The sequence below is a fragment of the Brachyistius frenatus genome, unplaced genomic scaffold, assembly GCF_029030835.1.
Source record: "Brachyistius frenatus isolate BFR_SWC_R1_liver_20210118 unplaced genomic scaffold, ASM2903083v1 Contig_74, whole genome shotgun sequence".
NCBI classification, from domain to species: Eukaryota; Metazoa; Chordata; class Actinopteri; family Embiotocidae; genus Brachyistius; species Brachyistius frenatus.
This window is the reverse complement of record NW_027210673.1, coordinates 2,011,196-2,035,255: the sequence shown is the minus strand read 5'-3', so window position 1 is coordinate 2,035,255 and position 24,060 is coordinate 2,011,196. Positions and strand designations below refer to the sequence as shown.

At 41.6% G+C, this 24,060-nt stretch overlaps 1 protein-coding gene across 8 annotated transcripts in view; it reads right to left on the bottom strand.

The window, feature by feature from the left end:
• megf11 (multiple EGF-like-domains 11) overlaps positions 1-24,060 on the bottom strand; it is a 70,172-nt gene that overhangs the window by 3,809 nt on the left and 42,303 nt on the right. For 4 of the 8 annotated variants that reach the window (XM_069708314.1, XM_069708320.1, XM_069708316.1 and 1 more), the window contains 17 exons: positions 22,686-22,932; positions 22,425-22,545; positions 20,040-20,176; positions 17,832-18,044; positions 17,175-17,349; positions 12,132-12,252; positions 10,651-10,814; positions 10,434-10,536; positions 7,509-7,655; positions 6,005-6,139; positions 3,677-3,805; positions 2,977-3,105; positions 2,246-2,374; positions 1,968-2,096; positions 1,627-1,863; positions 795-961; positions 634-697 (listed from right to left, as the gene is read on the bottom strand). In XM_069708314.1, coding sequence (XP_069564415.1) covers positions 634-697; positions 795-961; positions 1,627-1,863; positions 1,968-2,096; positions 2,246-2,374; positions 2,977-3,105; positions 3,677-3,805; positions 6,005-6,139; positions 7,509-7,655; positions 10,434-10,536; positions 10,651-10,814; positions 12,132-12,252; positions 17,175-17,349; positions 17,832-18,044; positions 20,040-20,176; positions 22,425-22,545; positions 22,686-22,932 — 2,547 coding nt within the window. The remainder of the gene's footprint in view (positions 1-633; positions 698-794; positions 962-1,626; positions 1,864-1,967; positions 2,097-2,245; positions 2,375-2,976; positions 3,106-3,676; positions 3,806-6,004; positions 6,140-7,508; positions 7,656-10,433; positions 10,537-10,650; positions 10,815-12,131; positions 12,253-17,174; positions 17,350-17,831; positions 18,045-20,039; positions 20,177-22,424; positions 22,546-22,685; positions 22,933-24,060) is intronic. The other 4 variants (XM_069708315.1, XM_069708317.1, XM_069708318.1 and 1 more) reach the window with 2 other exon arrangements.

The following is a 24,060-nucleotide window of genomic DNA, read 5'->3' as shown; positions in this document are numbered from 1 at the left end:
ACACACACACACACACACACACACACACACCAACAGCGAAAGAGCTGCCATGGATCGCCTGCTATTGGGAGCAACTTGGAGTTCAGTATGTTGTGGACAGGGGAAATCGGTGTTCGAACCGCCCCAACATACACAAGATATGCACAAATCTCCACTTAACGGTTACCCACAGGAAGAGTTTAAGGTGAAATGAACACGAATAAATACTTCCATTTGCTTACAACTGCAGCATAGTGTATTTTAAGTCATTAATGAAACGCTAATATGCTGCTTAAAAATGCTCACAGTTAATTTTCTATAATTCACAGCCTGAGAGTGCAGTGTTTGACCCATTGTGAGCCATTCTAGAAAAATGTGCCACTTGGGGAAGTGAAAGAGGACTAATGAGCTCACAGTGACCCCTATTCATCTTCGCACCACAGCTTTCCCTGTCCCGCCCGCATATCTTATCAAAATCAGAGCAAAGGTTATGTCTAACAAGAGACCCCCGGTTCATCTTCATTCACAGCAGGCTAGAACCAATAAAAGGTCTGGACTAATGACACATGCGTCTTTGCCCTTCAATCGACAATTGTGCAAAGTCCAAATTGAGGATGTATGTGGTGTGTCGCGATAAGAGAGAGGAGGGCTGACCTAGGTCATTGAGGTTGCAGTAGGCCCTCCACTCAGAGCCATTTCTGCCTTTCAGGGTGCTCGACTGCAAAAAGAAGAACACAACATGCTGCTGTTTTTGTACCGTCGTATATTATCAGAAAATAAAATGTTGTGTGAACACACATGGAGAAGGGCCATACTTTGAGGGTCAGAGTGCCATCCAGGTTGCTGGAAATGGTTGAGACGACATTACACTGAGCCACAGTGTGGTAGCTGGGGTTGGAGAAGCACTGCCCACTGCTGCTGCTGTTCTGGCTCTGAGTGATCTCAGGAGCGCTGGTCCTCATCGCCACAGTGCTGCCACACTCTGAGGGTTTAAAAGGTTTAAAAGCTTCATGCATGTGTTTGTGCATGTCATATTTTTGTCATCGATATTTGTTTTTGCCTGCAAATTCAATTAAATCGACAGTATACTGACACTGACTAAACCGAATACGACCCTGGTCAATAACAATGTTAAATAATTAAAAATACTGTGCATTTGATGCACTTTTATTTTAATTTAGCCAAAGACCTGGAAAAATGAAGCCTATCAAAAAAGAAAACAGACATGTTTGACTAATTAAACGATAATGAGAGGTCTGTATTTAAGAACACAGCATCTTTCACAGTCTTGCTTTTTTACTTGTTATCATGTGGAGCCATGTTGCACTAGATACAACCCAGGCTAAAAGTGAGAGAGCTGCGGTGTTTATGTGTTATTTTATTGTTCATGCAGTTGGCATTAATGGAAATTATATGTCGAATCACTTCTGCTGCATTGAAGTTATACTTTGGGACCACTATTTTCAATACAATCTATGTAATCTGTTTGTTTTCAATCACAAATAAGACGAATAGCCTCCACTTTCAGCCTAAAATTAATTCAATTATTGTACAGGATGCATTTGTGTACTGTAATTGATGAATAAATGCACAGCTATTTAGTCATAGTCGGCAAATGTTTAGAGAGTAGACTACGTAACATCTTACCAGACAGAGAATAGTCAGTGTTGGTGATGTGCATTGCCTGAGAGTAGGACACACTGGGCTGGATCTCATGGCCCTTGTCCCTCTGCCTCTGCCTGTACCACACAAACAGACTGAGCATGGCCATGATGATGAGGAGGAGAAAGATGATGCCCATGACAGCCCCCGCTGACTGGCGCTCCGAGCCTCGTGCTGGACTAATCTTGGTGTATGGGTTCAGCTCCTCCATCATCAGAGCTGCTACAGAGAAAACACACATAGTGGGTTGTTTGAGCAATGTGTACACATCTGTGTTTGAGTGATTATAACGCCACCAAGCCTCAACCATCTCAGTCACCCCTCACCTTGATCACAACGGATGCCTTTATATCCGGGGCTGCAGTAGCACGTTCCAGTCACATAGTCGCAGGTAGCATTGTTCAGGCACTCACACAGCTGCTGGCAACCATATCCAAATGTACCAGCAGGACACTCTGAATAACAGAGAGGCAAATTACTATATCCATCAAAATTAAAGCACTTACAGAGCGAGAGCTTAAGTGTTTATAGAACACATACACATCACCACACTCATCCGCTGGGTAATTTTGATCAGAGCTAAAATGTGCTGGCTGTACTCAACTCTGTTCACAGCTCATCCCAATGAAGCCGGTTCGGCAAGCACACTGGCCAGAGATGTGGTCACAGTCTGCGCCATTTTGGCAGCGGCACACTTCAGAGCAGTCCCTGCCGTAGAAGCCCGAAGGACAGCCTGCGACAGAGATTTATAAAATGTTTGGGTGGGGAAAACAAAGAGAGGAAGACAACGTAAAGAGTCAAGGTCATATTGCAAGAGAACAGGAAAATCAATACCGTTCAATGTCTCCGCTGCATACACAATAAGGGACCATGTGAATGAATGGAAATGAAATGTTTCCTGCTTCAGCAGAAAATACTGATATGATGTTAACATAACCTCAAGGTGGAAATAAAGAATGAGAAATAGTCAAAGTATGAGAAAAAGGTTAAAAAAAAAAAAAAAAAACAGTTCAAACAAATGTCATTTCTATGCACAAACAATACTGAATAAAGCCTTGGGGTGATAGATAATGGAATTCAAATTAGCAGACTGAAGTTGACGATCTGCGCTATCTCTGAGTAAATGACTGGAATGTATTATAAGCAAATTAATGAAGTGACCATTAGTTTTATTTTGATGTGGCTCTCTTTGAAAAACATTAAACGAAAACTTTATATCATCCAGTTACCCTGTGGTCCTACAAAATATATCGTTTCTCTCGTCATCTGCTGCAGTTCCACTGGACTGCCAGTAGATGACACTGTTTGTCTGTTAACCGGATGGGAGAAACTCACGCTGTGTGCAGTAGAGACCGGTCCAGCCTGGGCTGCACCTGCACTCCCCATCATAGGCACTGCACTGGGCTCCGTTGTGACAGTTACACAAGTTGAGACAATCAGGGCCCCAGTGCCCAGAGGGACAGGCTGCAGACGCCAGAGACACAGTCAAGCACATGGTCACACACTCTCCCATGCATACACTACATCCAAGGCATGCATACATGATTCACATAACACATATGTCTGAGAAAATGTCTAAACATCCTCCACACATTCATACAATAGCAGGCATTATACTTTGTGATCATTACCCTCCACAAGGCCATATCTTGTATTGTATATGAGCAGGCAAAGGTATCAGGCTGAATATCTGGATCTTCTATCTGATCATATGTTGTTTTACTTTACGTTGTGAATACAATTAAAAAACACACATCAATTTCCTATGGCATGGCAGCTCAAAGTTGTGCTAATGATCTTTGGCTTACAGTGCTGTAAATCAAAGAGCATAATGTATTACAACAATCATTTGCAGGCTATGTGTTTTACATCAGCTGGGGGTGAGGGTACTTCTTGGAATGGGTAGGGTCATGAACATGATTGATGTGTATGAAGGTAAGTGTGAGAGAGAAATTTGGAGTGGAGGCAGACAATGAGAGGGGTATATATGAGAAAATGAGCAAATTCAAGGCAGGATGAAGGGGAGCAGCCGTACCCTGAGAGCAATCCTCTCCAATCCAGCCCGGGAAGCATTGGCAGGAGCCATCGATGGGGTTGCAGGTGCCGTTGTTGGTGCAGAGGCAGATCTCAGCGCAAGCCCTCCCGTACCTGCCACTTGGACAAACTGCACAACAGAAAAGAAAAAAACCCAGTACATCGCTTTACAAAACAAGCCTGATCTGTGTGTTCTCACTTACATGCAAAGATGAGTAAAATCCATTAGCATTATAAACTTGGGCACATTACGGTAAACACATTTATACAAAGTCATTCTCTGAGAGGTTGGGTAAACATATTCCTCTAATGGATAATATTGTTTAATTTGAGTGGACATGAAGTGAAATGATCTGTTTAGACAAAAGGAGGAGTCAATCACTGCCTCCTGTGGCACAACTGCCCTATTTCCACTCACTACAGTGGAATGACTGATGTGCCACAGAATTAAAATAGACCATGTACACAGACCACTGTATACATTTTTTATGAAATTAATATTTCAATGCACTCCGGCACTCTTCAATAAAATATATCATTTCCAATGAAACCCCCATTGTATTTTCTTGTTGGGCCATGGGACAAATTGAACTGAGGTGTATCTAACCATCAGGATCAGGGAGCTGCAGCACCAGAAGATACATTAAAGGTCTCAGATAAAGAGAATAGCCCAGCGTTCGAAATATCTGATAAGGTGACTGGCTGTGAAAGCGATGGGTCTGCCTCATTTTCATGTGGGGTGATTTTAATGATTACATTTCAACTGGCTTTCCCCCTCTTCTTGAGAGCTCTTTCAAGCTCCTTCAAGCAGGTTGTCATTAAGCCATGAGGTTGGCTCCCCCATACTGCTGCTTCTGGGGATTGAAGCCTCAACTCACCAGGAGCGCATCATTAGGCAGGGACTTTGTGTGCTGGACAGAGGACAAGTGAGGACGCCAATGGGGCTCAACAAGAGGAGAATGTGCATGTTGCTGGCCACCTTCGTCCCTCATCTCCTAACGCCTGCTCACCAGTAATTATAGTCCAGACAAATTAGGACTGGCTCTCGTTTTTACTTTTCCCCCTTCCTTCAGCTCAGCTATTAAACTTTTATTTATAAGACATTGCTCAAAGCCATGAAAGAGAATTAAAAAAATTCCCCATTGCCTTTCTGTAATTTATAAAGAAAATGGTAAATTATTAGAAGTAAAAATCCACAGTGCATTTGTACGTAGGTGTCTTTTCTCAACAGAGATGGAGAGAAGATTATTACTGCACTTTTTTACCGACGAACTGCTGATAAGAAAAATACAGAACTTTCAGTCACATCACTTGTCACACACGAGCTGATATTAAACTGTGACAATTTAGTTCAACTGATGAACAGTATAAGACAAAAAACTACCATGATACTCGTGTCTTTGTATGTTTCCTGTAGTTTTTCTTTTAGCTTCATTCTCAGAAAAATTCTCAGAACACATTGTCACAGGTGTCATTGCACTACATGGTAAGTCAAAATATTCTCCTTAAGTGTTGACATATCTTGCTTTTAAAATAGAGTTTTGCTCAGAGAGACACAAATGTTAAAATTACTCTTACATCTTAAACATATCTCGAGCTAAAACAAGGAACGGCCAGACAGTAAGACACAGATGACAAAATGGTTTCAGATGTTTTCTCACAACATCGTTACAACAAGGTCATCTTATGTGATTAAAACATCGCCAAGGCAATACACACAAGAAAGGCTGCTTTGAAATTCAGTTTAACATGAAGAACTGATGTGCACATGCGCCGTTTCTTTGTCTTTGTGTATTTGTGAAAAGCAATTTACATGCAGCTCTCCATGCAGAATTAGGCAGCAGAGGGGCAGCAACATGTATTTAAAGTATTCTTTGTCTGAAATAGTGGATCTCAGCAAATTTCAGGCTTCTGTTGAAGGCTGGTTTTTTTTGGTGTGCGGTGCACTGATAATAGCCATTATTCAATGTTTCAAGGCTAAGATGTCAGAGGGAGAGGCAGCAGGTCATCCGTTGATCTCATTAGAGCCAGTGAGAACAGCAAGAAGAGGTGTCATCAAATACAGTGAAGGAAAACGTTTTTTGGACACATAAATGAACCCTAAATTATTATGAGATATTATAAGCATCACCATATAATAATAATTCCCAATGTATCATTCTTATTTTAATTCATCCAACATTTATTTTTTAATAAGTACTGTTATTTCCTAACCATTTAAATTGTACTCACTGCTTTCCAGTAGCAAAACCTACAACTTCACAGTGAACAAACTTGACAGTAAGTGAAACAGCTGGAAAAGGTCAAATGGACATAGAAGGCTACTTGCCTTGGTTGCACAGAGAGCCAGAGAAGCCAGACAGGCACTCACAGTGGCCTGTGACATGATGGCATGGCCCGGTACTGTGCACACAATGCAGACACGACTGGCTGCAGCGGTGCCCGTAGAACCCCGGAGAGCAGACTGCAGGTGGCAAAGTGTGTCGGGAGAGGAGAGGGAATCAGTCGCCAGTGTTGGACAGAACAAGAGGTATATGATAATGAAACAAAGCATGACAAGAACGATCAAGGGAGTACAGAAAAATTAAGGCCGGAAGAATTAAAGCTGAAAAGACCAGGAGAGACAGCAAAGGGAGGAAGAAAGCAGAAAAGTCAGTCTTTATTATAATCACTGCCATTTCATGTGCAGCCAGAGATAGAATAGTAAAAGAGTTAAGAGAATCGTGCAAGTCTGTTTAATGTCACATCCTTCGAGCCATCTGATGATGTATATATGTGTGTGGATATGCACAACCGTGCGTTAATAATGCAGATTTTATTGAAAGAATGTGAACCATGAGATATTAAAAAGGTGGCGTAAAGGTTATATGATTTTATTCAAAGGCCATCAACTGTACAACTCGGATAAGAGGCTGCAGTTTACAATAAAACATATTTTCATTTCAGTACTGTGAAAGCCTTAGGAATCTGTGTTATGTTGCTATTTTCATAGTCAGTGATTTGGGGAAGATCCAGTATCCCTATTCTCAGAGGGCAATCGGGTATTTCCAAAATAGAAACCTTTTAGGAACTGACAAAACAGCCTCAGTTATAGTTTGACAGACATGCAGTGTTAAGTTTACCCAGTTGGTTTTGATCGTATTTAAAGCACCAGGTATGATACAATTTTATCAGCCTCTGGAGAAGCATGTAATCCTTCAATTAAAATTTCAATGGGAAAAGCAGAATAACTGCAGTCATAAGGTTCTTACCTGATGAGTAAATTATCTGTGTAAATATTGAATTTGGAGGAGTAATCATTTCCCTTGTCTCTCTTTCTCTGTCTCACACACACAGTTTATTCCAGTCTCTCGCTACATTCCGCTCAAATTGATGTTTACAGGTTTGTGACTGTGAATTTCACTCCCAATCAGTGAGCTCATCACTTGAGAGCGGCTTCAGACAGATCCCATTCAGAAAGCAGAGCTAGCACTCCCAGTGAGCATGCCCTCTGATGAGCCTTAGGCGAGGACTGAGAGTCTCCCGCTGCGAGTTAGTTGTTGAGGACGGTGTAAGGGGGCGAGGAGCGTGTGTTTATGTGTCTGTATGTCTTGGTGGGGAAGCCGAAGGGGACACTGTGATTAAGTGATAGCTGTGATGGGAGGGGGGTTACACAAAAGCAGTTATGACCGACAGCTAAGTGCTCATCCTCATCCGGCTCACAATTTTTCAAAGATCAAAGCAAGGTCAGTACTGAGCTGGACTTTGTTACTTTGCTGCTCTCATTGTCGTGCAGTTATTTCTCACAGGTTTGTATGAAAAGAGGTTGCTTTGAGAAAGAGAAAAAGGCTCACTTCTTTTGCAGGAGGTCCCTCGGTATCCAGGTGCACACACACATGTGCCATCCTCGGGAGAGCAGGATCCTCCATTCTGACAGGAGCAGCTGACTGAACAGTTGGGTCCCCAGAAGCCTTGTGGGCACACATTATCACAGTGGATTCCTGCAGGCACATTACCATGACGAATATGCAGTGAATGCACACTAAGAAGGCAGAAGACTTCTATGCTGAAACAGTCTAAATAGCGCATGCCATCTGTAAAAACATATTATTTAAGGACAACATCTACAATGCAAGATCTGTGCAGGGGTATTCAACCAGCATGGATCTTCGATTGATTTCAGGCCTGAATAAAGCAGCTGCAGCATGTGTGTGGATGTGTGCGTGTGTGTGTTTTTTTTTTTTTTTTAGCTCAGCCCATCTTTCACACTCTGTTTCTCCTTTCCAAATGTATTTTATTTTTGATCTGACTGGGGCTCCCTGCCAGTGCACTGTGTTGATTAACAGGGTTGGGTCTCCAGAGGGGCCAAGCTTGTCTCCCATTCTCTTTCAGCAGAGATGGGGTAGTGTACAGAGCTAAAGGGAAGTACTCAGGCTACAAGAGCACAGTCTGGAATGTCACAGTGTGTTTTGTGCTGCCCAAACCAACAAACGCAAAACACTACAACCATACAGGACTCTCAGTGTACATCCCTCACATCCCTCGAAGCAGCACATTTTCTCTCAGCCATGCCCACGCTTCAAAAAGAGTGGGATAAAAGGGGAAAAGTCACATGTTCTGTTCTTCATATAATATATACACACAGGTTGGAATACATCGTATATCACTGCAATTGCACACACTCATACTTAAGAGTCGCACACATGCCTGCAAACTCGGCAACCTTTCAAGCACCAGCCCTTAGTTTGAAGCCTCATTTGAAATTTCCTTTGAATGAGAGTATCTGAGAATTGTGTGGCCATTAAAGCAGCATTAGTGCAGTACCTTTGAATTAAACCTGGACTAAACTATGGGGATGAATGTTATACAGTAACAACGGCACCTTGGGGATAGCATGGAGGAGTAAAGGAGAGAAAATGCTCGTGCTGATGAGGTGGGGGCATGGTAGCACTGATTTAGTCAGAAGCCAAGCCATGGACATCAAAAGGAGGGCAAGGCTTGTGCAAGTGTGTTTGAGGTTCTGCTAGACCAGGCAGAAAAAACAGTGACTGCCTTTACTGTCAGAAAATGAATGCGGACAGAGCATCACATTTTTCAGTCTAATGGTGACAAACAGAGGGCTTTGGATGCCTAGTGAGGGAGAAGAAGAAAGAGTGAGAGAAGCCAGAACTGAAGTCTCTTCAAAGGAGGCTTTTCACTGAGAAGTGCCAGAGGTCCCACTATCCAATTTGTACAGTGAGCCCAGCAAAGCAAACCTCACTCTCCCTTTTTAACTCTCTCTCACAGTGCATGTAAACACACACTCACATTACCTGCTCTATGACATGGACCAGAGTCTCTTCAAAAATAAAAGGCAAAGTCCTATTTAACATAGACTAGCATGAGGACCCTGCATCCAGTGTCGAGTAGGGTCCTTTTTTAAATCTCTTTTGGCTGATGTCAGGCTTACGACAGTTCAGCAACAACTGCGTGGGTCAAAGACAGCTTAGCCACTTACATGCACACATTCTTACAGTCAAGCTTCTTGACAATTTAGGCAAACCTCACAATAAAACCAAAAGCAAGTTGACAGCAAAGTAGAATGCCGTACCATCTTTGGATATAGCACACACGATGAAAAAAGTATCTTTAGAGTTTCTGTAAATAGCCATTTTTTTTTCCGTCCCTGACTTGGTCCAGTGACGAATCCCATACAGTGTTCTCTCTAGGTGCTCCTTCCTTCAGAGAGCCCATTGTCAATCCTCTACGATTCAAGTATGTATGTGGTTTGTTCGACCCACTGGGCTGCACGCTGCCCCCAGCTCTGCACCCTGGTGACTCAATTAAGGCTGACAGATGGTCCCAACCTGAGCAGGATTCAGAGCATGAGAGTCCTGTTTTGCCGGCTCCATTCCTGCAGATAATAAAACCCACATTGTTTCCCAGAATAAATGCCCTAAGCTCAGGAGGCTGAATGGACTGGGCTGCTGAGAGCTCACAGGCTTGACCTTTCCTGCTGAATCTTTTCCCTCCCTGACTGCACCCCTCTACCCAAGCTCAGAGACCAGGTCCTCAGCTAGCCCCCTGTCTTTGACATTCAGATACGACGCTTCATTTTTGAGCATAATGTCTGTCACCCTTGCTGTGACATTCACACTTTCCAACCTCCTGCTCTTTCCCTCTAAGCAAATGCTTTAAATATCAAGAAACACAGAGCGGACAAAATATGTTTATGTAAAACAGAGTATTTCTATCGTGAGGGAAACTAATGGAGAGCCGATGATGAATAAATATGGAACTTGGTACAGTCAGATTTCAATAACCTGCAACTTAAAATGATTAACAGCACCAAAACTACAAATATAATAGGCTGTCTCTGAAAATCATGAGAATTCTGGGCCAATAATTTGATTCAGTCGCCAAATATTTATCTGTTGAGTCAGTTCAGTCGTGGGGTGTAACCAATAATAGATGCAATATAAGCATGATTGCATACCAGTATACCAGCATCCAGTGCGTCAGCCAAGATAATTAATTTTGAGCTAAATTCTCAACATCTCTCATTCGGCTACGCCACCAGCTCAGTGGCAAAACAAATTGAATGTTAAATTAACAAAGCACAGCTCAGACATTCTCTAAACATACTGTACAACACAAACCATAAGCTCCCCAGCATATTTTCCTGTTTTGGTAAATCAGTGTGTATGACTCGCATGTAAAACAAATACAGTTCATCATCTCAGAGGTTATTTCTGCTCCGGATCTCAGCCTCTTCTGATTTTTGGAAAAGCAGCACTAACCTGTCCAGCCTGGGTAGCAGCGACAGTAGCCACTCACTGAGTCACAACCGTCAGCGTGGCTACAGTCACAGCGCTCACGACACTCCAGCCCATAGGTGCCGTCCTGACAATGATAAAAATTCACGGTTAAAATGCTACACATGGACACAATGACACCCAAAACTTTCCAGACCCACAGGATGTTTGCAGCACTTTGTCAGTTAAAAGACAGACTTACAGGACAGGACTCGTGACAGTGCTCTCCCCTCCACCCAGGAGAACAAGTACAGATTCCATCTATTGGGTCACACGCAGCTCTGTTGCTACATAAACACGTCAGATTACAGCCCAGACCCCAGGTACCACTGGAACAGAGGATGGAGCAGTCCACACCCTGCCAGCCTCGGGTAGAAGAGAGCAGAAATACATCAAACTGTATACTTTTATTCAAGAAAAGTTTTATAGATGCAGCTACATTATATTACGGTTCCAATTTTACACAGTGGAACAAACAAAGTAACAGCCTATTACAACAATGGCTCCTAACCTTGGATTTGAACCCTCAAGATAAATCTCAGTTTAAGGTGGATGATTCAGGGTTTTAGAGCAAAAACATTTATTTTATTTTTGTAGCCACATTAACAGCCATGCAGGCTGTCAATGTTGGTCTGTTAGTCAGATGATCAATCATTTTGGTTGAAGGTGAAATAGCTCAATAACTATAGGATGGATTTATATGAAATTTTGTACTGTTATTTGTGGTAAACAGAGGCTAAACCTTTTTACTTTGGTAATTTCCTGACTCTTTCTTGAGAGCCACCAGGAGGTTGACATTGTTTGTGTTTAGTGTCTCAACAAGTATTCGATATTTTCTGTGGTGCCCTACCAGGTCAAAGTTTTCGCTTATACAGATCAATATATCCTCAATGGATTGATACAAAAGTATGCTCAGAATTCATTGTTCCCACAATTTCTCCAGTGCCACCCCAAAATTGGCATTTGTGTTCCTCAGTGAAATGTCAATTAATTTGATTGGTAAACACATTCCTTAACCTTTCCTCTAATGTCATCATCAGATCATAATATCCGTTTGACCAATACTTTTTTTATGACCAAATACCTGCAAAACTAATGACACTCCCATCAGACTGAGATGTAGTTTGTGTTCAGGGCTTTTAGCAGATATATTAAATATATACACGCTAAACTCTAATGTGTTAGCACAGCTGCAATCTGAACCTCAACTCCCCAGGCTGCTCCCTGTTCGTTTTCAAATTCTTTTCTGAAATACTTGTCACCTCTTCAGGTCCCCTAAAATAAAACGATTTGAGCTCCTCATGACCTGAGGGCTTTAAAGTACAAGCCAAAAAGGTGAGAACACCAATCACACATTTACAGTTATGACAGACTGATGGCACAAAATTTTCCCTCAAGGAACTATCACTCCAGTGATGGATCATTCATTAAACTGAAAACTAAACAGAATAAATGAAGGGCAGGGATCAGCTGGCAGTTGTTTGTCACATAGTATGTTCAGGAAAAAAAACAACAGCACAGAATGCAAGAGGATTTAGTCCATATGTACAATATATATGTGCATAAATGTTCATCCCTTTAAAAGTCAGACTTGTCAGATCATACAGTATTACAGTGGAGTGAGTTTAACATCCCATAATGTGGAGGACTGTGAGCCTCTACCACTAGTCAGTTATTCAGTACCTTCCCTGCAGATGCAGAAACCATCGACGGGCGAGCAGGATGCATGATTATGGCAGGAGCAGGTGGACATACAGCTCGGTCCAAATAGACCAGGAGGACACACTGTGGCGCAGTCCTCACCCTGTGGAAGAAACAATACAAAGTCAAGAGGCAAAGAATCAGCATGGCAATGACTGCTCACTCTGCCAGACCTAAAATAGGAATAATATAGTCTGAACAGATGCAGACAGAAAGACAGAGAAGGTTGACCACCTTTCTCCATATCTTAGACCAGTCATACTATATCTGTAAACAGAGAAGGAGCAAAGCAACTGTAAAATTTAATAGATTTATGATAGTAGCTTAAGTTCAAGGGGAAGGACCACACTTGATCAACCCAAGCTATCGCTTCCTAGCTTCCAATTATGCACTCGATATATATTCTGACAGCGCCTGCTCCCAGCCGCGCTTAGCTTTTTGCTACCCTGCTTCACTCCATATCTCAACTTCTCTCTACATCTCTCTCGCTCTCTCTCGTCCTTTAGTCTCTTCCCTCTTCAGCCGAGAGACTGGCAGGACTCCAAAGCCCAGAAATCCAGACTCTTCACCCATCCTTCTCCAACCAAACAATGACTAAATCTGCCCTTCTGTCTAAACATATTCACTTCCTTAACCATTTATGTTCTAAATAAATGTAAATTATAAGCAGGTTTTCAAACGTGTTAACATCTTCATGTTGAATCTAGGTGAAAGGTGTAGGGTTACATCGAAGCCACTTTAAGGCATTAGGGGGAAAAGGCAATTTGATGACAGGAGTTGAGTTTTTAGAGGTAAAATGAATGTCAGGAGAGGGGCTTTGAGTTACATTAAGTTTTGGTCCTTGTGAAATTGACTGGTGGAAGATGTATCTGTTACACTGTGTAAAGCAAAGCCTTCTCAACATGTAACACTGTGAGCCCCACTCAGACAAAATCAAGACAACAGTAGGGTATAAACAGCATATATAAAGTACGGCAAACTGGCATCATTGAAAGTATGCTTAGAAGTTAGAAGTTCATGTTTGCAGTGTACACACGGATGTACAGACAACTATCACTGGATGAATTTGACACTGAAGAAACCTTGGAGTTATAAGAAGTGTCCTTTTTTTCCTTATGATGTCTATGATGATGTATTTTTACTTCCAATGAACATGGGAGATTATGATATCATTTGGGAATTTTTGGGGAAAATGTTTTTTATGATGTCGTTGTGTTCAGATTTGACTGAGTTATGGCTCAATGAAAGAGAATTGTGTTTTTTGATACAAAGAGTTTGAATTTCTTCATTGGCTCTATTAGCTGTGTGTCACAGTCACTGCTACAGCTCCAACTGCTGTCTGTGTTACTGAGTGGGTCGAATCAACATAAACTAAGTCCTCATTGTTTTTAGAACATGGTGTGTGTCTGCATCTCTCAGGCGACGCACAATTTTCAACTTAAAAACCTAGGCTGAACAACAAAGTGATTTTGTAATAGACAAGTGAGATAGACCACCATGAGTGACACAATTTCTGGATGGAGTGGCTTATTTCTCAAAAGTCTCACCCATTTTCAGTGCTTTCTTATTGGCCTATACGGAAGACAACTGACAGTGTTTTGAGGATCATGTACTTGTCCACTAATTAGCGACGGCTACTGATCCTGCCTGCACAAAAGATAAATCTGAAGTGTATATTGTAAAGCTCATAGTGATGTGTATCGGAGGAGTCATATGATTGTCTACATCCTCATCATCAGGCCAACAGTGGGAGCTGTCAGTGGTGACAACACATGGATTTGGTCAATGCCAGACTAGGCAGACAAGGAAGTAAAACCCAAATAAATAAATGCCACAGTGAAGTGGATGGACAGCAGAAAATAAGATCCCAGAGGCAACCCTGACTCCAGATGACTGTCACTCTTGTATTAATTACAACACCAATAGGAGATCGGCAGCAGTGCTGGTTTTTAGTGCCGTAGCGCAAACTTTCCGGTAAAGGACATGGTCCACTCCTTCCACTGTATGTCCTCTGCAGCTTGCTGTCATTAGAATCTCCCTACTTTAAAGGCTGAGCACAGCCCACCACTTGTGTTGTCCCTCCCCCAGCTGGAGATCACAGCCAGTCTATGTGTTCCCATACCATCCTTTTCAAACTCTTCCTTGAGTGACAGGTGACACAATGATTTAGAGTTCCAATTAGAGGCCCAAAGGAGTCCTGAGTGGCTCTTGCTTCGCTCACCAGAGCGCTGAGGGACTGCTGGCTGCTCACTGCTCTCATTATCATTTTGAACTCAGTTTAAACAGGAGGCAGGAGGAGATGTGCCCGTGGACGCCAGGGGCAGAACACACATCTTAAAACATCTCTCCTCCCCGTGCGCCACATAAAAGCGCCTGTCTGTGAATGAAATTTTTATCAATCGGTTGCAATAACCTTTGTTCTGCTGAAAATGACAGCTTCAAGACTGCTAACAATAGCAGTTCAGTTACAGTTGTTAAGTGCAGAGAGAAGTTCGACCAGCCGGGGGACGAGCAGATGGGGAAGGGCAGGCAGGCAGGCGGGCGGGCGGGCGGGCGGAGGGGTGGGGGGGTGGGGTGGGGGGCAAGGCAATTTACTGGTGACTGGACTCATGGATAAAACGTCATGCAGCCACAAATGACCACATGGATTTTGCTGCATCCTTGGCTGCGTCGAATTCCACTTGGATTCACCCTCATGGTGCGGAGACCAGTGGTTGGTCTGCTCTCGAGAGGGGAAAGGCAGCTCTCTCATTAGTTGACTGATTCATATTCCTTCTGAGCTGGGAAGGATAGAAGTCTGTATGTGGAGAGTCATTATTAATACACGGGCTGTCAGTCCATTGCACGGGAGCAGCAGGACCTTACATAACTACGCAGCCCACGGAAGCGGCAACCAGACCTGATCCGTTGAGAGGCAGCCAGGTCGTCCTTGGCCAAGGCACTAAATTCATACCTATTAGTCTCTTAATGTAATTGGAGTGCATTTTTTTCCAGAAAGCCACTAGCTGACACAACATTGATCAGGCTGGTACCCATTGAGACTAGATGCAAATGGCACCACTAATTACCAATCAGTCTCTCTCCTAACAGTTCATCTAACTGCTGGATGAGTGACTGCAGTTTAAAATTCATGCAGCACGACAGAAAATGAACCCCTGAACCTTTTGATGAGGCTAGTAAGCCCTGAGAGATAGGAAAATGATTTGTTTTTGCCACCTACAAAGGCAGACTGGAATCCATTTCTAATGCATTCATATTCCAGATACAGCGGTATCAACAGAATCTGCAGAAACAGTAGACATGGAGGAGAAATGGTACAGAGTGCACATCCTACAGATTGCAAGGGACAATGCCTGAATAGGTAACAAGTAATCACTTTGTCCCAGTCAAAAAGAGCATGTCCAATTACTAGAGCTAAATCAAGCGTGCAGGTGCTCAGTCTGCTCCAACATTTTGCTTGGTTTGCCCCCCGATGGGACTCCAGAACAAAGATGCAGTGGGGAGGCTTAGTCTTATCAGCTGTCCCCGGGGGACGTGACTTCACCAGCAATCATAGCCTCAACGCCATCATCGACCACATTTTAAAAGCTCCACTTGATAATAATCATGCGACATGCGTGTGACACACAGGTAGCAGTTACACACCTCTACCTTTCTAACAAAGTGTCTGTGTTGTTTGCACAGCAGCAGCTTTGTTAAAAGTACAAAAAAAACTACACTGAGTGCTCACCCCCCTTCTACACACACAAACACACCAATCCTCCATATGAGGTGTGTCTGTTCCCATCTGACTGCCTCCTTTTCTATCCAGCTTCTGCCCTCTAGGTCTGTTTAATGGATCTGGCAGCCCTTCCCAGCAGCCGCCAAAGAGAACAGGTGGAGCAAATTAAGACACAGTCTGCGGCCCCGCTCCGTAGCTCAATTCACCACAGTGGCCCGCTGTAAGACACAGGCAATTTCCGTCGAAATGTAATGTTGGCAGAAATGTACCCTCTCGGTCTCTGTTGCTCTGTAACTTCAGATTGCGAGAGAAGAAATACAATGGGAAAACTGATTGAAGTTGCCCAACTAATTTGACAGTTGTAAAAGGGGGACAATGCAGCTCCACAAAACCGACTAAAACGGAAACATATATAGGTCAAAAATTCAATTTTCTCCCGATTGGTCCAGGAAGTTGAATCTAAGCTGGCTCTCTCCAATCCCACCAATCAAGACATATCAACCGCGTTTGTGAAAGCCACACGACTGCTTATTAATGTCCGCACAGACTTGTACCTCAGAATGAATCATTAAGAGGGAATTTCTAGAGATGCAATAGAGCACATCCATAATAAGGCAATGATAAAACGTCTCACCTTGCTTTTGACTGCCTGTGTACCAAAAGCTTCTAAAGTAAAACTGGGATTGCTTCCAAAACATTACAACCACACTGACACAAACATTTTACAACAGCCACAAATAGCATGAAATATAAATCAAAGCTGCAACCTTCACAACTTCAGCTCACACAGAAGAAGGATGAAGTTTTTCACATCCGGTAGTATGAGATATCCAAATATAATCATTATTAAGTAGACTACAGAATTTCTTAATTATAACAAAGATAACAAGGAGCCAAGTTACAATGACATTTAACCAGTGAGTGTTTTATGAGAAATTTATGTAATGCTGACACTGTAATTACAGCAGTGATTAAAATTAATATACATGTAAGTGTCAACATGCTGGATGATGGTCATTAAGGGATGGTTTTAATGTGTTTTAATGTATTTAAAATATTCTTTTCCACCTCTTTTATTTACTTATTTTCATCAAGGAAGTGCAGGCTGTGTACGTAACATAAATGTATTTCCATCTTGGCATTCTGGCTCTCGGAACAGAGATGATTACGTGACCAAGTAAAGATCAAGTTCAAATAAAAAATAACAACATTTAACATATAAAATCTAGAATAAAAATGAAATATTACCATGGTAGTGATCACTGATCTAAGAACAACTGAATAGCAGTGTACATGATACTCACCATGAATCCAGGGGCACATATACATGCACCTGTGACAGGATGACAATCAGCTCCGTTGGAACAGCTGCAAAACAGCATGCATCCCATGCCGTAGTATCCAGGCGGGCAGGTCTCATTACAGTAAAGCCCCGTCCATCCTGCAGAGCAGGTGCATTCACCAGAAAGCGGATGGCAGCTACAACGTAATGTGAAAGAAATATGGGACAACAACAGGAAGAGAAAACAGTGAGGTGAAAGTTTAGCCCTGAAAGTATCAACACTTAATTCCTGAGCTGAATCAAAGTGTGAAGTCTGCACCAACAGCAATTCATCCATCCATGTGTCTACGTGCTTGTTTCAGATAGATGAGGTGTCCCTTTTCTCCTTCATTTTGTAATGACTTCTATGGCCGATACCCAACTCCTGCCGGAATCAGACCATTAACATTGCATTAACTATGAATGCTGCTGAGAAATTATGAATGAAGCAAAGGTCGCGATTAAAAGCTAACTGGATGACATGGCTGAGGGGTGTCCAGACTTCAGAATGAGTGCTGGCTTAGAGCTAAAATGAGGCAAAATTGAGTTGCAGAAGCCTTTATTCATATGGAGCTACAGGGGGATTTGCTTCAGGGCTTGGTCCAAGCTGTGTGTGGCCTTGTACTGATGTCTCACTTACCTCACGGTGTTAGTGGTATTACAGGGGCAGTACTTGTCACAGATGAGGCCGTACAGGCCAGGGGGACAGAATCTCTCTCGGCAATTAGGCCCTTTAAAGCCTGTTTCGCACAGACAGGCTCCATTGATATGATGACACTTGGCTCCATTCTGACACTCACACCTCTGGTTACACTGCGGACCATAGGTGCCCACAGGACAGTCATCCTGACATCTGGAGCAAAATTACAGAGTAATGACACTGTCTTTAAATTGGTACTCTGAAAATGTCAAGTACATCCAAAAAATTTTTTTGTCAAACTGGTAACATGAAATTCAGGTGTTACAAAGATTAAAGCAGCCCTGTACATTAAGTACAACATTAATGTATCTATTGTAGCTGCAGCAATTAATCAATTAGTTGATTAGAAATACAGACAATCAATTTTGATAACTAACTGTCATGATAGAGGAAAAGTGTCAAACTTTCTTTTGTTCCAGTTTGAAAACTTGCTTATTTTCTCTGTTTTACATCATAAATATAAAATGTTTTGATTTTAAACCATTAGTCAAACAGAACAAGTCATTTTGGAATATTACAGTACATGAAGGAGGTGAGGTCTGTTTTATATTAGTAATGATGATATTGTCGCTTGCACAGTCATATTATTACAACTGAAGCGTTTAATTTTGGATACATTATGCTTACCTTAATTTCTGCAAACCAATTTTGAAAAATGCTTTTCACATTTAAAAGCGCAATGTAACCATTTAATAAATAGTTTATTACATGATCAGGTAAATGTAAGAAGATAAAAGGGCAAACTTCATAGGTGGAGTCTAACATTGTTATCTGTTTATACACCTGGCTCCACTTATGTGTGTCAACAGAAAGAGTTATAAATGTTAACATATACAATAATAAATACTTAAAACCACATTACTGTCTGTTATAAACATGTATTAAATGTTTCCGTAATGTTATTTTGTAAAGTGTGCGCATGTAACTTTAATATTGAAAGTCTAACACAAAAATAAATGTGTGGTGATTTTGCACAATATAGAGTTTGCAAGTGTTTGAAAATTGTGGCTATTGTATACAGAAATAAAGCTCTTACTTTAGCTACTACTCTAATAAATGAAAAACACACATATATGTATTTGTTTTTTCATATTTCAACATTTAAATAATGATTATTTACTTTGAAAATATTTTCATAAATTCAAGGCAGACATGGTCAAATTTTAAAAAGTACAAGTCAGGGAAGCCCCGGAAATCAGGCCCATGCTGTGAGCTCTTCAGTATGTCTCCAGTATCCCTCAGTTAAATATACTGACTTAACTATACAATCCTGGTGGAGTCTCAGGAGTCTAACAAAGCTATTACAAATAGCTCAATTACATTATAAAATGGTCCAGTTATGTTTCATGTTTAAATTACCCCATCTATAGTTTTGTCTGGGGAGAATGGTGTTATTATACTAGACAGGAGAGGAGTGGGGGCTAACACAGTCTCAGATTATTCCTGGCAGGTTAATTCACCTGCCACTGACAAAATGAATGAGGGCAATTTTGCAAAATAATAAAGTAAAGGAAAGGTCTTGTAAAGGAAGCTTTTCCATCCAAGAGACAATTGCTTTAGCTGAACTAATAAACCCAAGCTGCTCTGGGCTGCTCTGGCAGGCATGGGAAACTAAAAAGATCTGTGGATTTCAATGAGGCCTTAATATAAACCCATTACTTATAATTAATGAGCAGAATCCAAACAGCATGGAGTCCATGGTGAGATCAATGGACAGGCTGGGAGTGGATGAGGATGAAGGCTGAAGACATGAAACCTTGCTGGCCAGCATGAAGTTCAAGATTAATTAATCATAAACACCCCTGTTAAAAGCTTCCAATCCACCGTCAAATGGACTAATGGGCATTTATAAATGCTTATTTCTCTTTCTCATGAGATTGTTCCAGCAATTCCTTTATGTTTTAAAAGAACATCCAGGTTTGTGCCTCATTTAGGAATCAACAAAGAGAATAGGTCAATGAGTGAGTGGTAAATGTGTAACTGTCTGCATGAAACCATCCTTTTGCATTAAATACTAATATCAATAAATCATGCGTTTGTCTGACCTATTTTCAAAGTAGGAGTACAAAAGTTTGCACAGAGTACTTCACAAAAGGCTTTGTGCATAATAACTGAGCGGTCCGTGTGCCAGAGGTGTCAGCTGCGTACCTGCGTCCACTGAAGCCAGCTGCACATTGGCACTGTCCCGTAACGTGGTCGCACAGTCCGCCATTACGACAGGAGCAGTCCTTGCTGCAGTTGATGCCGTACTTGCCAAGAGGGCAGGGCTGGGCACAGACGGAGCCCTTTAAAAAAAAAAAACAGCCAACAAAGTACCTTATGAGACACATTGTTCACAAGTAAACTTCACTGGGACTTAAATAGCTGAGACTAATCTTTATTGAAGTTCAGACAAATCAGACCGAGTGTTTATGTTTTCCTATTTTCACCATGTGCCTTTGAACACAGGTGAAAGTGTTATATTCAAGATATAATCTAAACTCGCACTGAACACTGCTGAAAACATGTCATGTGAAAAATTACTGTAAGTGCATCCCATGAAAATTGCTGACTTTTTCAAAATTATTTGAACGAGCAAACATTTAATCCTCTTTGAAACTGTGCTGACAGATAAAGGTGGTATACTTGAACAACACCCCGAGGAAAATTAGCTTTATCAGCTAAATCATTTATTCCATAAGAAAATATCAACAGACCTAGAATTTCTCTGTGGAAAAACTAAGTACACCCTTGGTGTCAACCAGTCACCGAAATTGGCTTGCTAAAATGTTTGCGCACTCTTGCATTGAAAATTCCTTCAATAGCAAGTTGTTTGAGGATTGTACTGCCTGTTTAAAATTCCCCACATCATTTCAATGCAATTCAAATTTGGACTCGTGTGAAAGGTCCCCTTCTGGTTCAGTTTCAACTTTCAGACAGATGGCTTCACATTATCCTATGACTCTAAACCCTAACTTTAACATTTCCACTACCGTGCCGGTATGAGATGTTTCTCCTAGTGTGAGCACAGTTTTCCCTACCAATGAGACCTCCGAAACAAACAAAATATTATGCAATCTACTTAGTTTCTGTGCACTTGTTTCATTTCAACTCTATGTTTTGCTGTATTCAACAGTTGCACTTTGTCTATCTCCTGTCTGTGTGTTTCATGGCAGGCACACACACAGTGTGACTGAGACACAGAGACGTGAAGTGAACATCTCGACAACAACTCAAAACGGCAGTAAAGGCCTAAAACTAACTTATCAATGGACAAATGTTGACCTGGACTTCAGATAATCTTGTTTTTCTAACCTTAATCTGTCGAGAGTGGCGTTAGAAGCTCTGCTGCTGATCATGCTGGTCATCACCACCCCACCCCCGGCAGCCCCTTCTGCCTTCACAAAGCAGTCAGCCTATAGGGGAAACACTGGTGCCAAATATGTCTGTTACTGTGGCCAAGCATCTCTATCTTTGATTCATCTGTCCAGAGAACATTATTCCACAAGGCCTGTTCTCTTGCCTGTATGTTCATTGGCAAACTGAATAGCTCTAATGTTCTTTTTGGACAGCAAAGGCTTTTTCCTGGCACGCCTCCCATGCAGGTCAACTTTGTGCTCTCTGATTGTAGATGCATGCACACTGACACCAACAAGAGTTATCTGCAGATCCTGTGAGGAAATGTTGTTTTTGCATTAAACGGTCTGCTCTTGAGCTGAATTTGCCAGGGCAGCCGGTCCTGGAGAAATTGAAGTTTGTCGTTTGAAGTCTACCCTGCTTGTAGAAGATTTTCCTTTCAGTGGAATATTTGAAATCATTTTCTCTAAATCCCTTACCAGATTCATAGTCATTCACAACCGTTCATTTGAAGGCCTTAGAGACCTCTTTCGATCTTGACATGATGTCACTACATACTGCAGTATCAAAGAAAACACCAAATCCTCAATGTTAGAGGTTTATATAAGACAAGTTTCACCTGTCAGTCCTTGAGGAGGTTCTAATCAGTGACCCCTAATCTCAATACCCTCATTCTAATTTTATGGATTTGGAGACACGAAAAATGTAGGGGTGTACTTACTTTTTCAATGTGACCGGTCAGTTTTTTATTCATTTAAATTATGGAAATGACTACAAAATGTCTGTTTTATGTTTTATTAGTTTTAATATATTACCTTATTAATAGGCACTGTTTTAAAGATGGTCAGTTTCCATGGGATGTACTTACTTTTTCATGTGGCTGTAGTTGATTTGCACACTATTTTGACACATTGTTTTCAGAAAGCTCAAACTGCAGAGTTAATTTTACTAGGAAAGCCAAAAGTGGTCAACATTCCTACAAGAAAATCTCACTTACAGTGAGCAGAGAATCCCATGTTCTCATTTATAATTAAACAGCACATTGATCCCAATATTCATGTCTCAAGATGTAAGTCTAAGACTACATTAGATGTAAGACTACATTAGAGATCTAAACTTTTTTTTTCCCGTAACACCAATTCTGTCTTTCAGGCCTCTGTTCTTCATTGCGTTCTCACATTTGCTTGTGTGACCTACCGTCCACCCCGCAGGGCAGGAGCAATCTCCAGTGATGTGGTGGCACGTTCCTCCGTTCTGACAGGGGCAGCGCTGCTCACACTGAGGCCCATGACTACCGGAGGGGCAGCGCTCTCCACAGCTGTCATCACACAAGTCAAGAGTCAAATGTCTCAGACACATAACCTGTGTTTGCCTGCAGTTCCCTGCATCAGCAGAGAACACATTTCAACATTTCTTTATTTAAAGTGCCAAAGGAATGAATATGTTGCTGGTACTCACAAAGCCCCTGTGTACCCCGGTGCACAGATGCACTCTCCTGTCTCATGGTTGCAGGTGGCACCATTGAGACACTGGCAGGGTAACTGGCACGCCTTGCCATAGTAACCGTGCTCACAGAGCTCCTCACAACGCCATCCCTGGTACCCATCGGTGCACACACAGGCACCTGTGATGGGGTTACACTTAGCCCCATTTTGGCACTGGCACCGATTACTGCAGTGAGGTCCCCAGTAGTCACTCTCACAGCCTGCAGGCACAGAGAGAAGTCGCATCAAATAGGCCAGAGAAACAACAACAAAAAAGAATATGCGCCAGCATTTATCCTTGAGAACATCTGAAATCATGTAAAAGCAAATAAAGTAATAAAATTACATAAATCAATTTCTATAATAGTTCATCATGAATAATAAATGTTCATGGGAATCATTACTCCCTACTAATTACTTCTTATTACTACTGCCTTACAGTATCTGTTTATTGTCTGCCTATTCATTAATTCAATGAAACATCACAGTTTTAATGTATAAAATATTTATTTTTATCTTAAAGGATAAAACTTGTCATATGTATTTTACTGTCAGCAAATTGCATGAAAAGATCAAAACCAGCTGAAACCAAAATATGATCTGTGTAGCCAGAGGCTAATATCCTGTGTGCCACAGACCTCAATTAAAAACACTACGAGCGACATTGTTGCACGTGGTAACATGTTTCTTCATTGCCAAAAATATTGCACAGGTACTGTAATTTATGAGTTGATGCTACATAAACCATCATATAGCTGATATTAAATACTCTGTAGCACACAAGAAATACACAAAATGTTCCTGTCTGAGTATTTGCTAAAAGATGTTTGGGAAATAAATTCATCTTTTTAAAAACTGAAACAATAAAATCAAGATTTGATTTATATCTTCTGCAGGAGTATATGAGCTCAGGGCTGACATAAAGTACAGAGCTCCAAACGCAGGCTATCGAAAGATATGATAATGCATTGTTGTTTTTAGCCTTTCCATGGATGTCACAAGAATAATAAAAATATAACATATCACCAGCCTTGTCTTTTAAATTCATTGGCTGTCTTCACCCCTGCTCAGGGTCTTATGGGAGCACGTATGCATCCAAGGATGCCCTGAGCAAAAAGCGGGGCATCAACACCTTTCACTGGTTGTTACCCATCACGCAGCAAACATTGTCAAACAATCACTCGCACATATTCAGAGAAATGGACCCACAAACACAAGAAGGACATGCACACTCCACACAGATAAAATCTGATAAAAAAAAATCTATATGAGACTGTCAGACCTCTGATCCTGCTTCACACTTACAAACATCACTACGGCATGTGCAAAGCTTGTACAATACATTTATA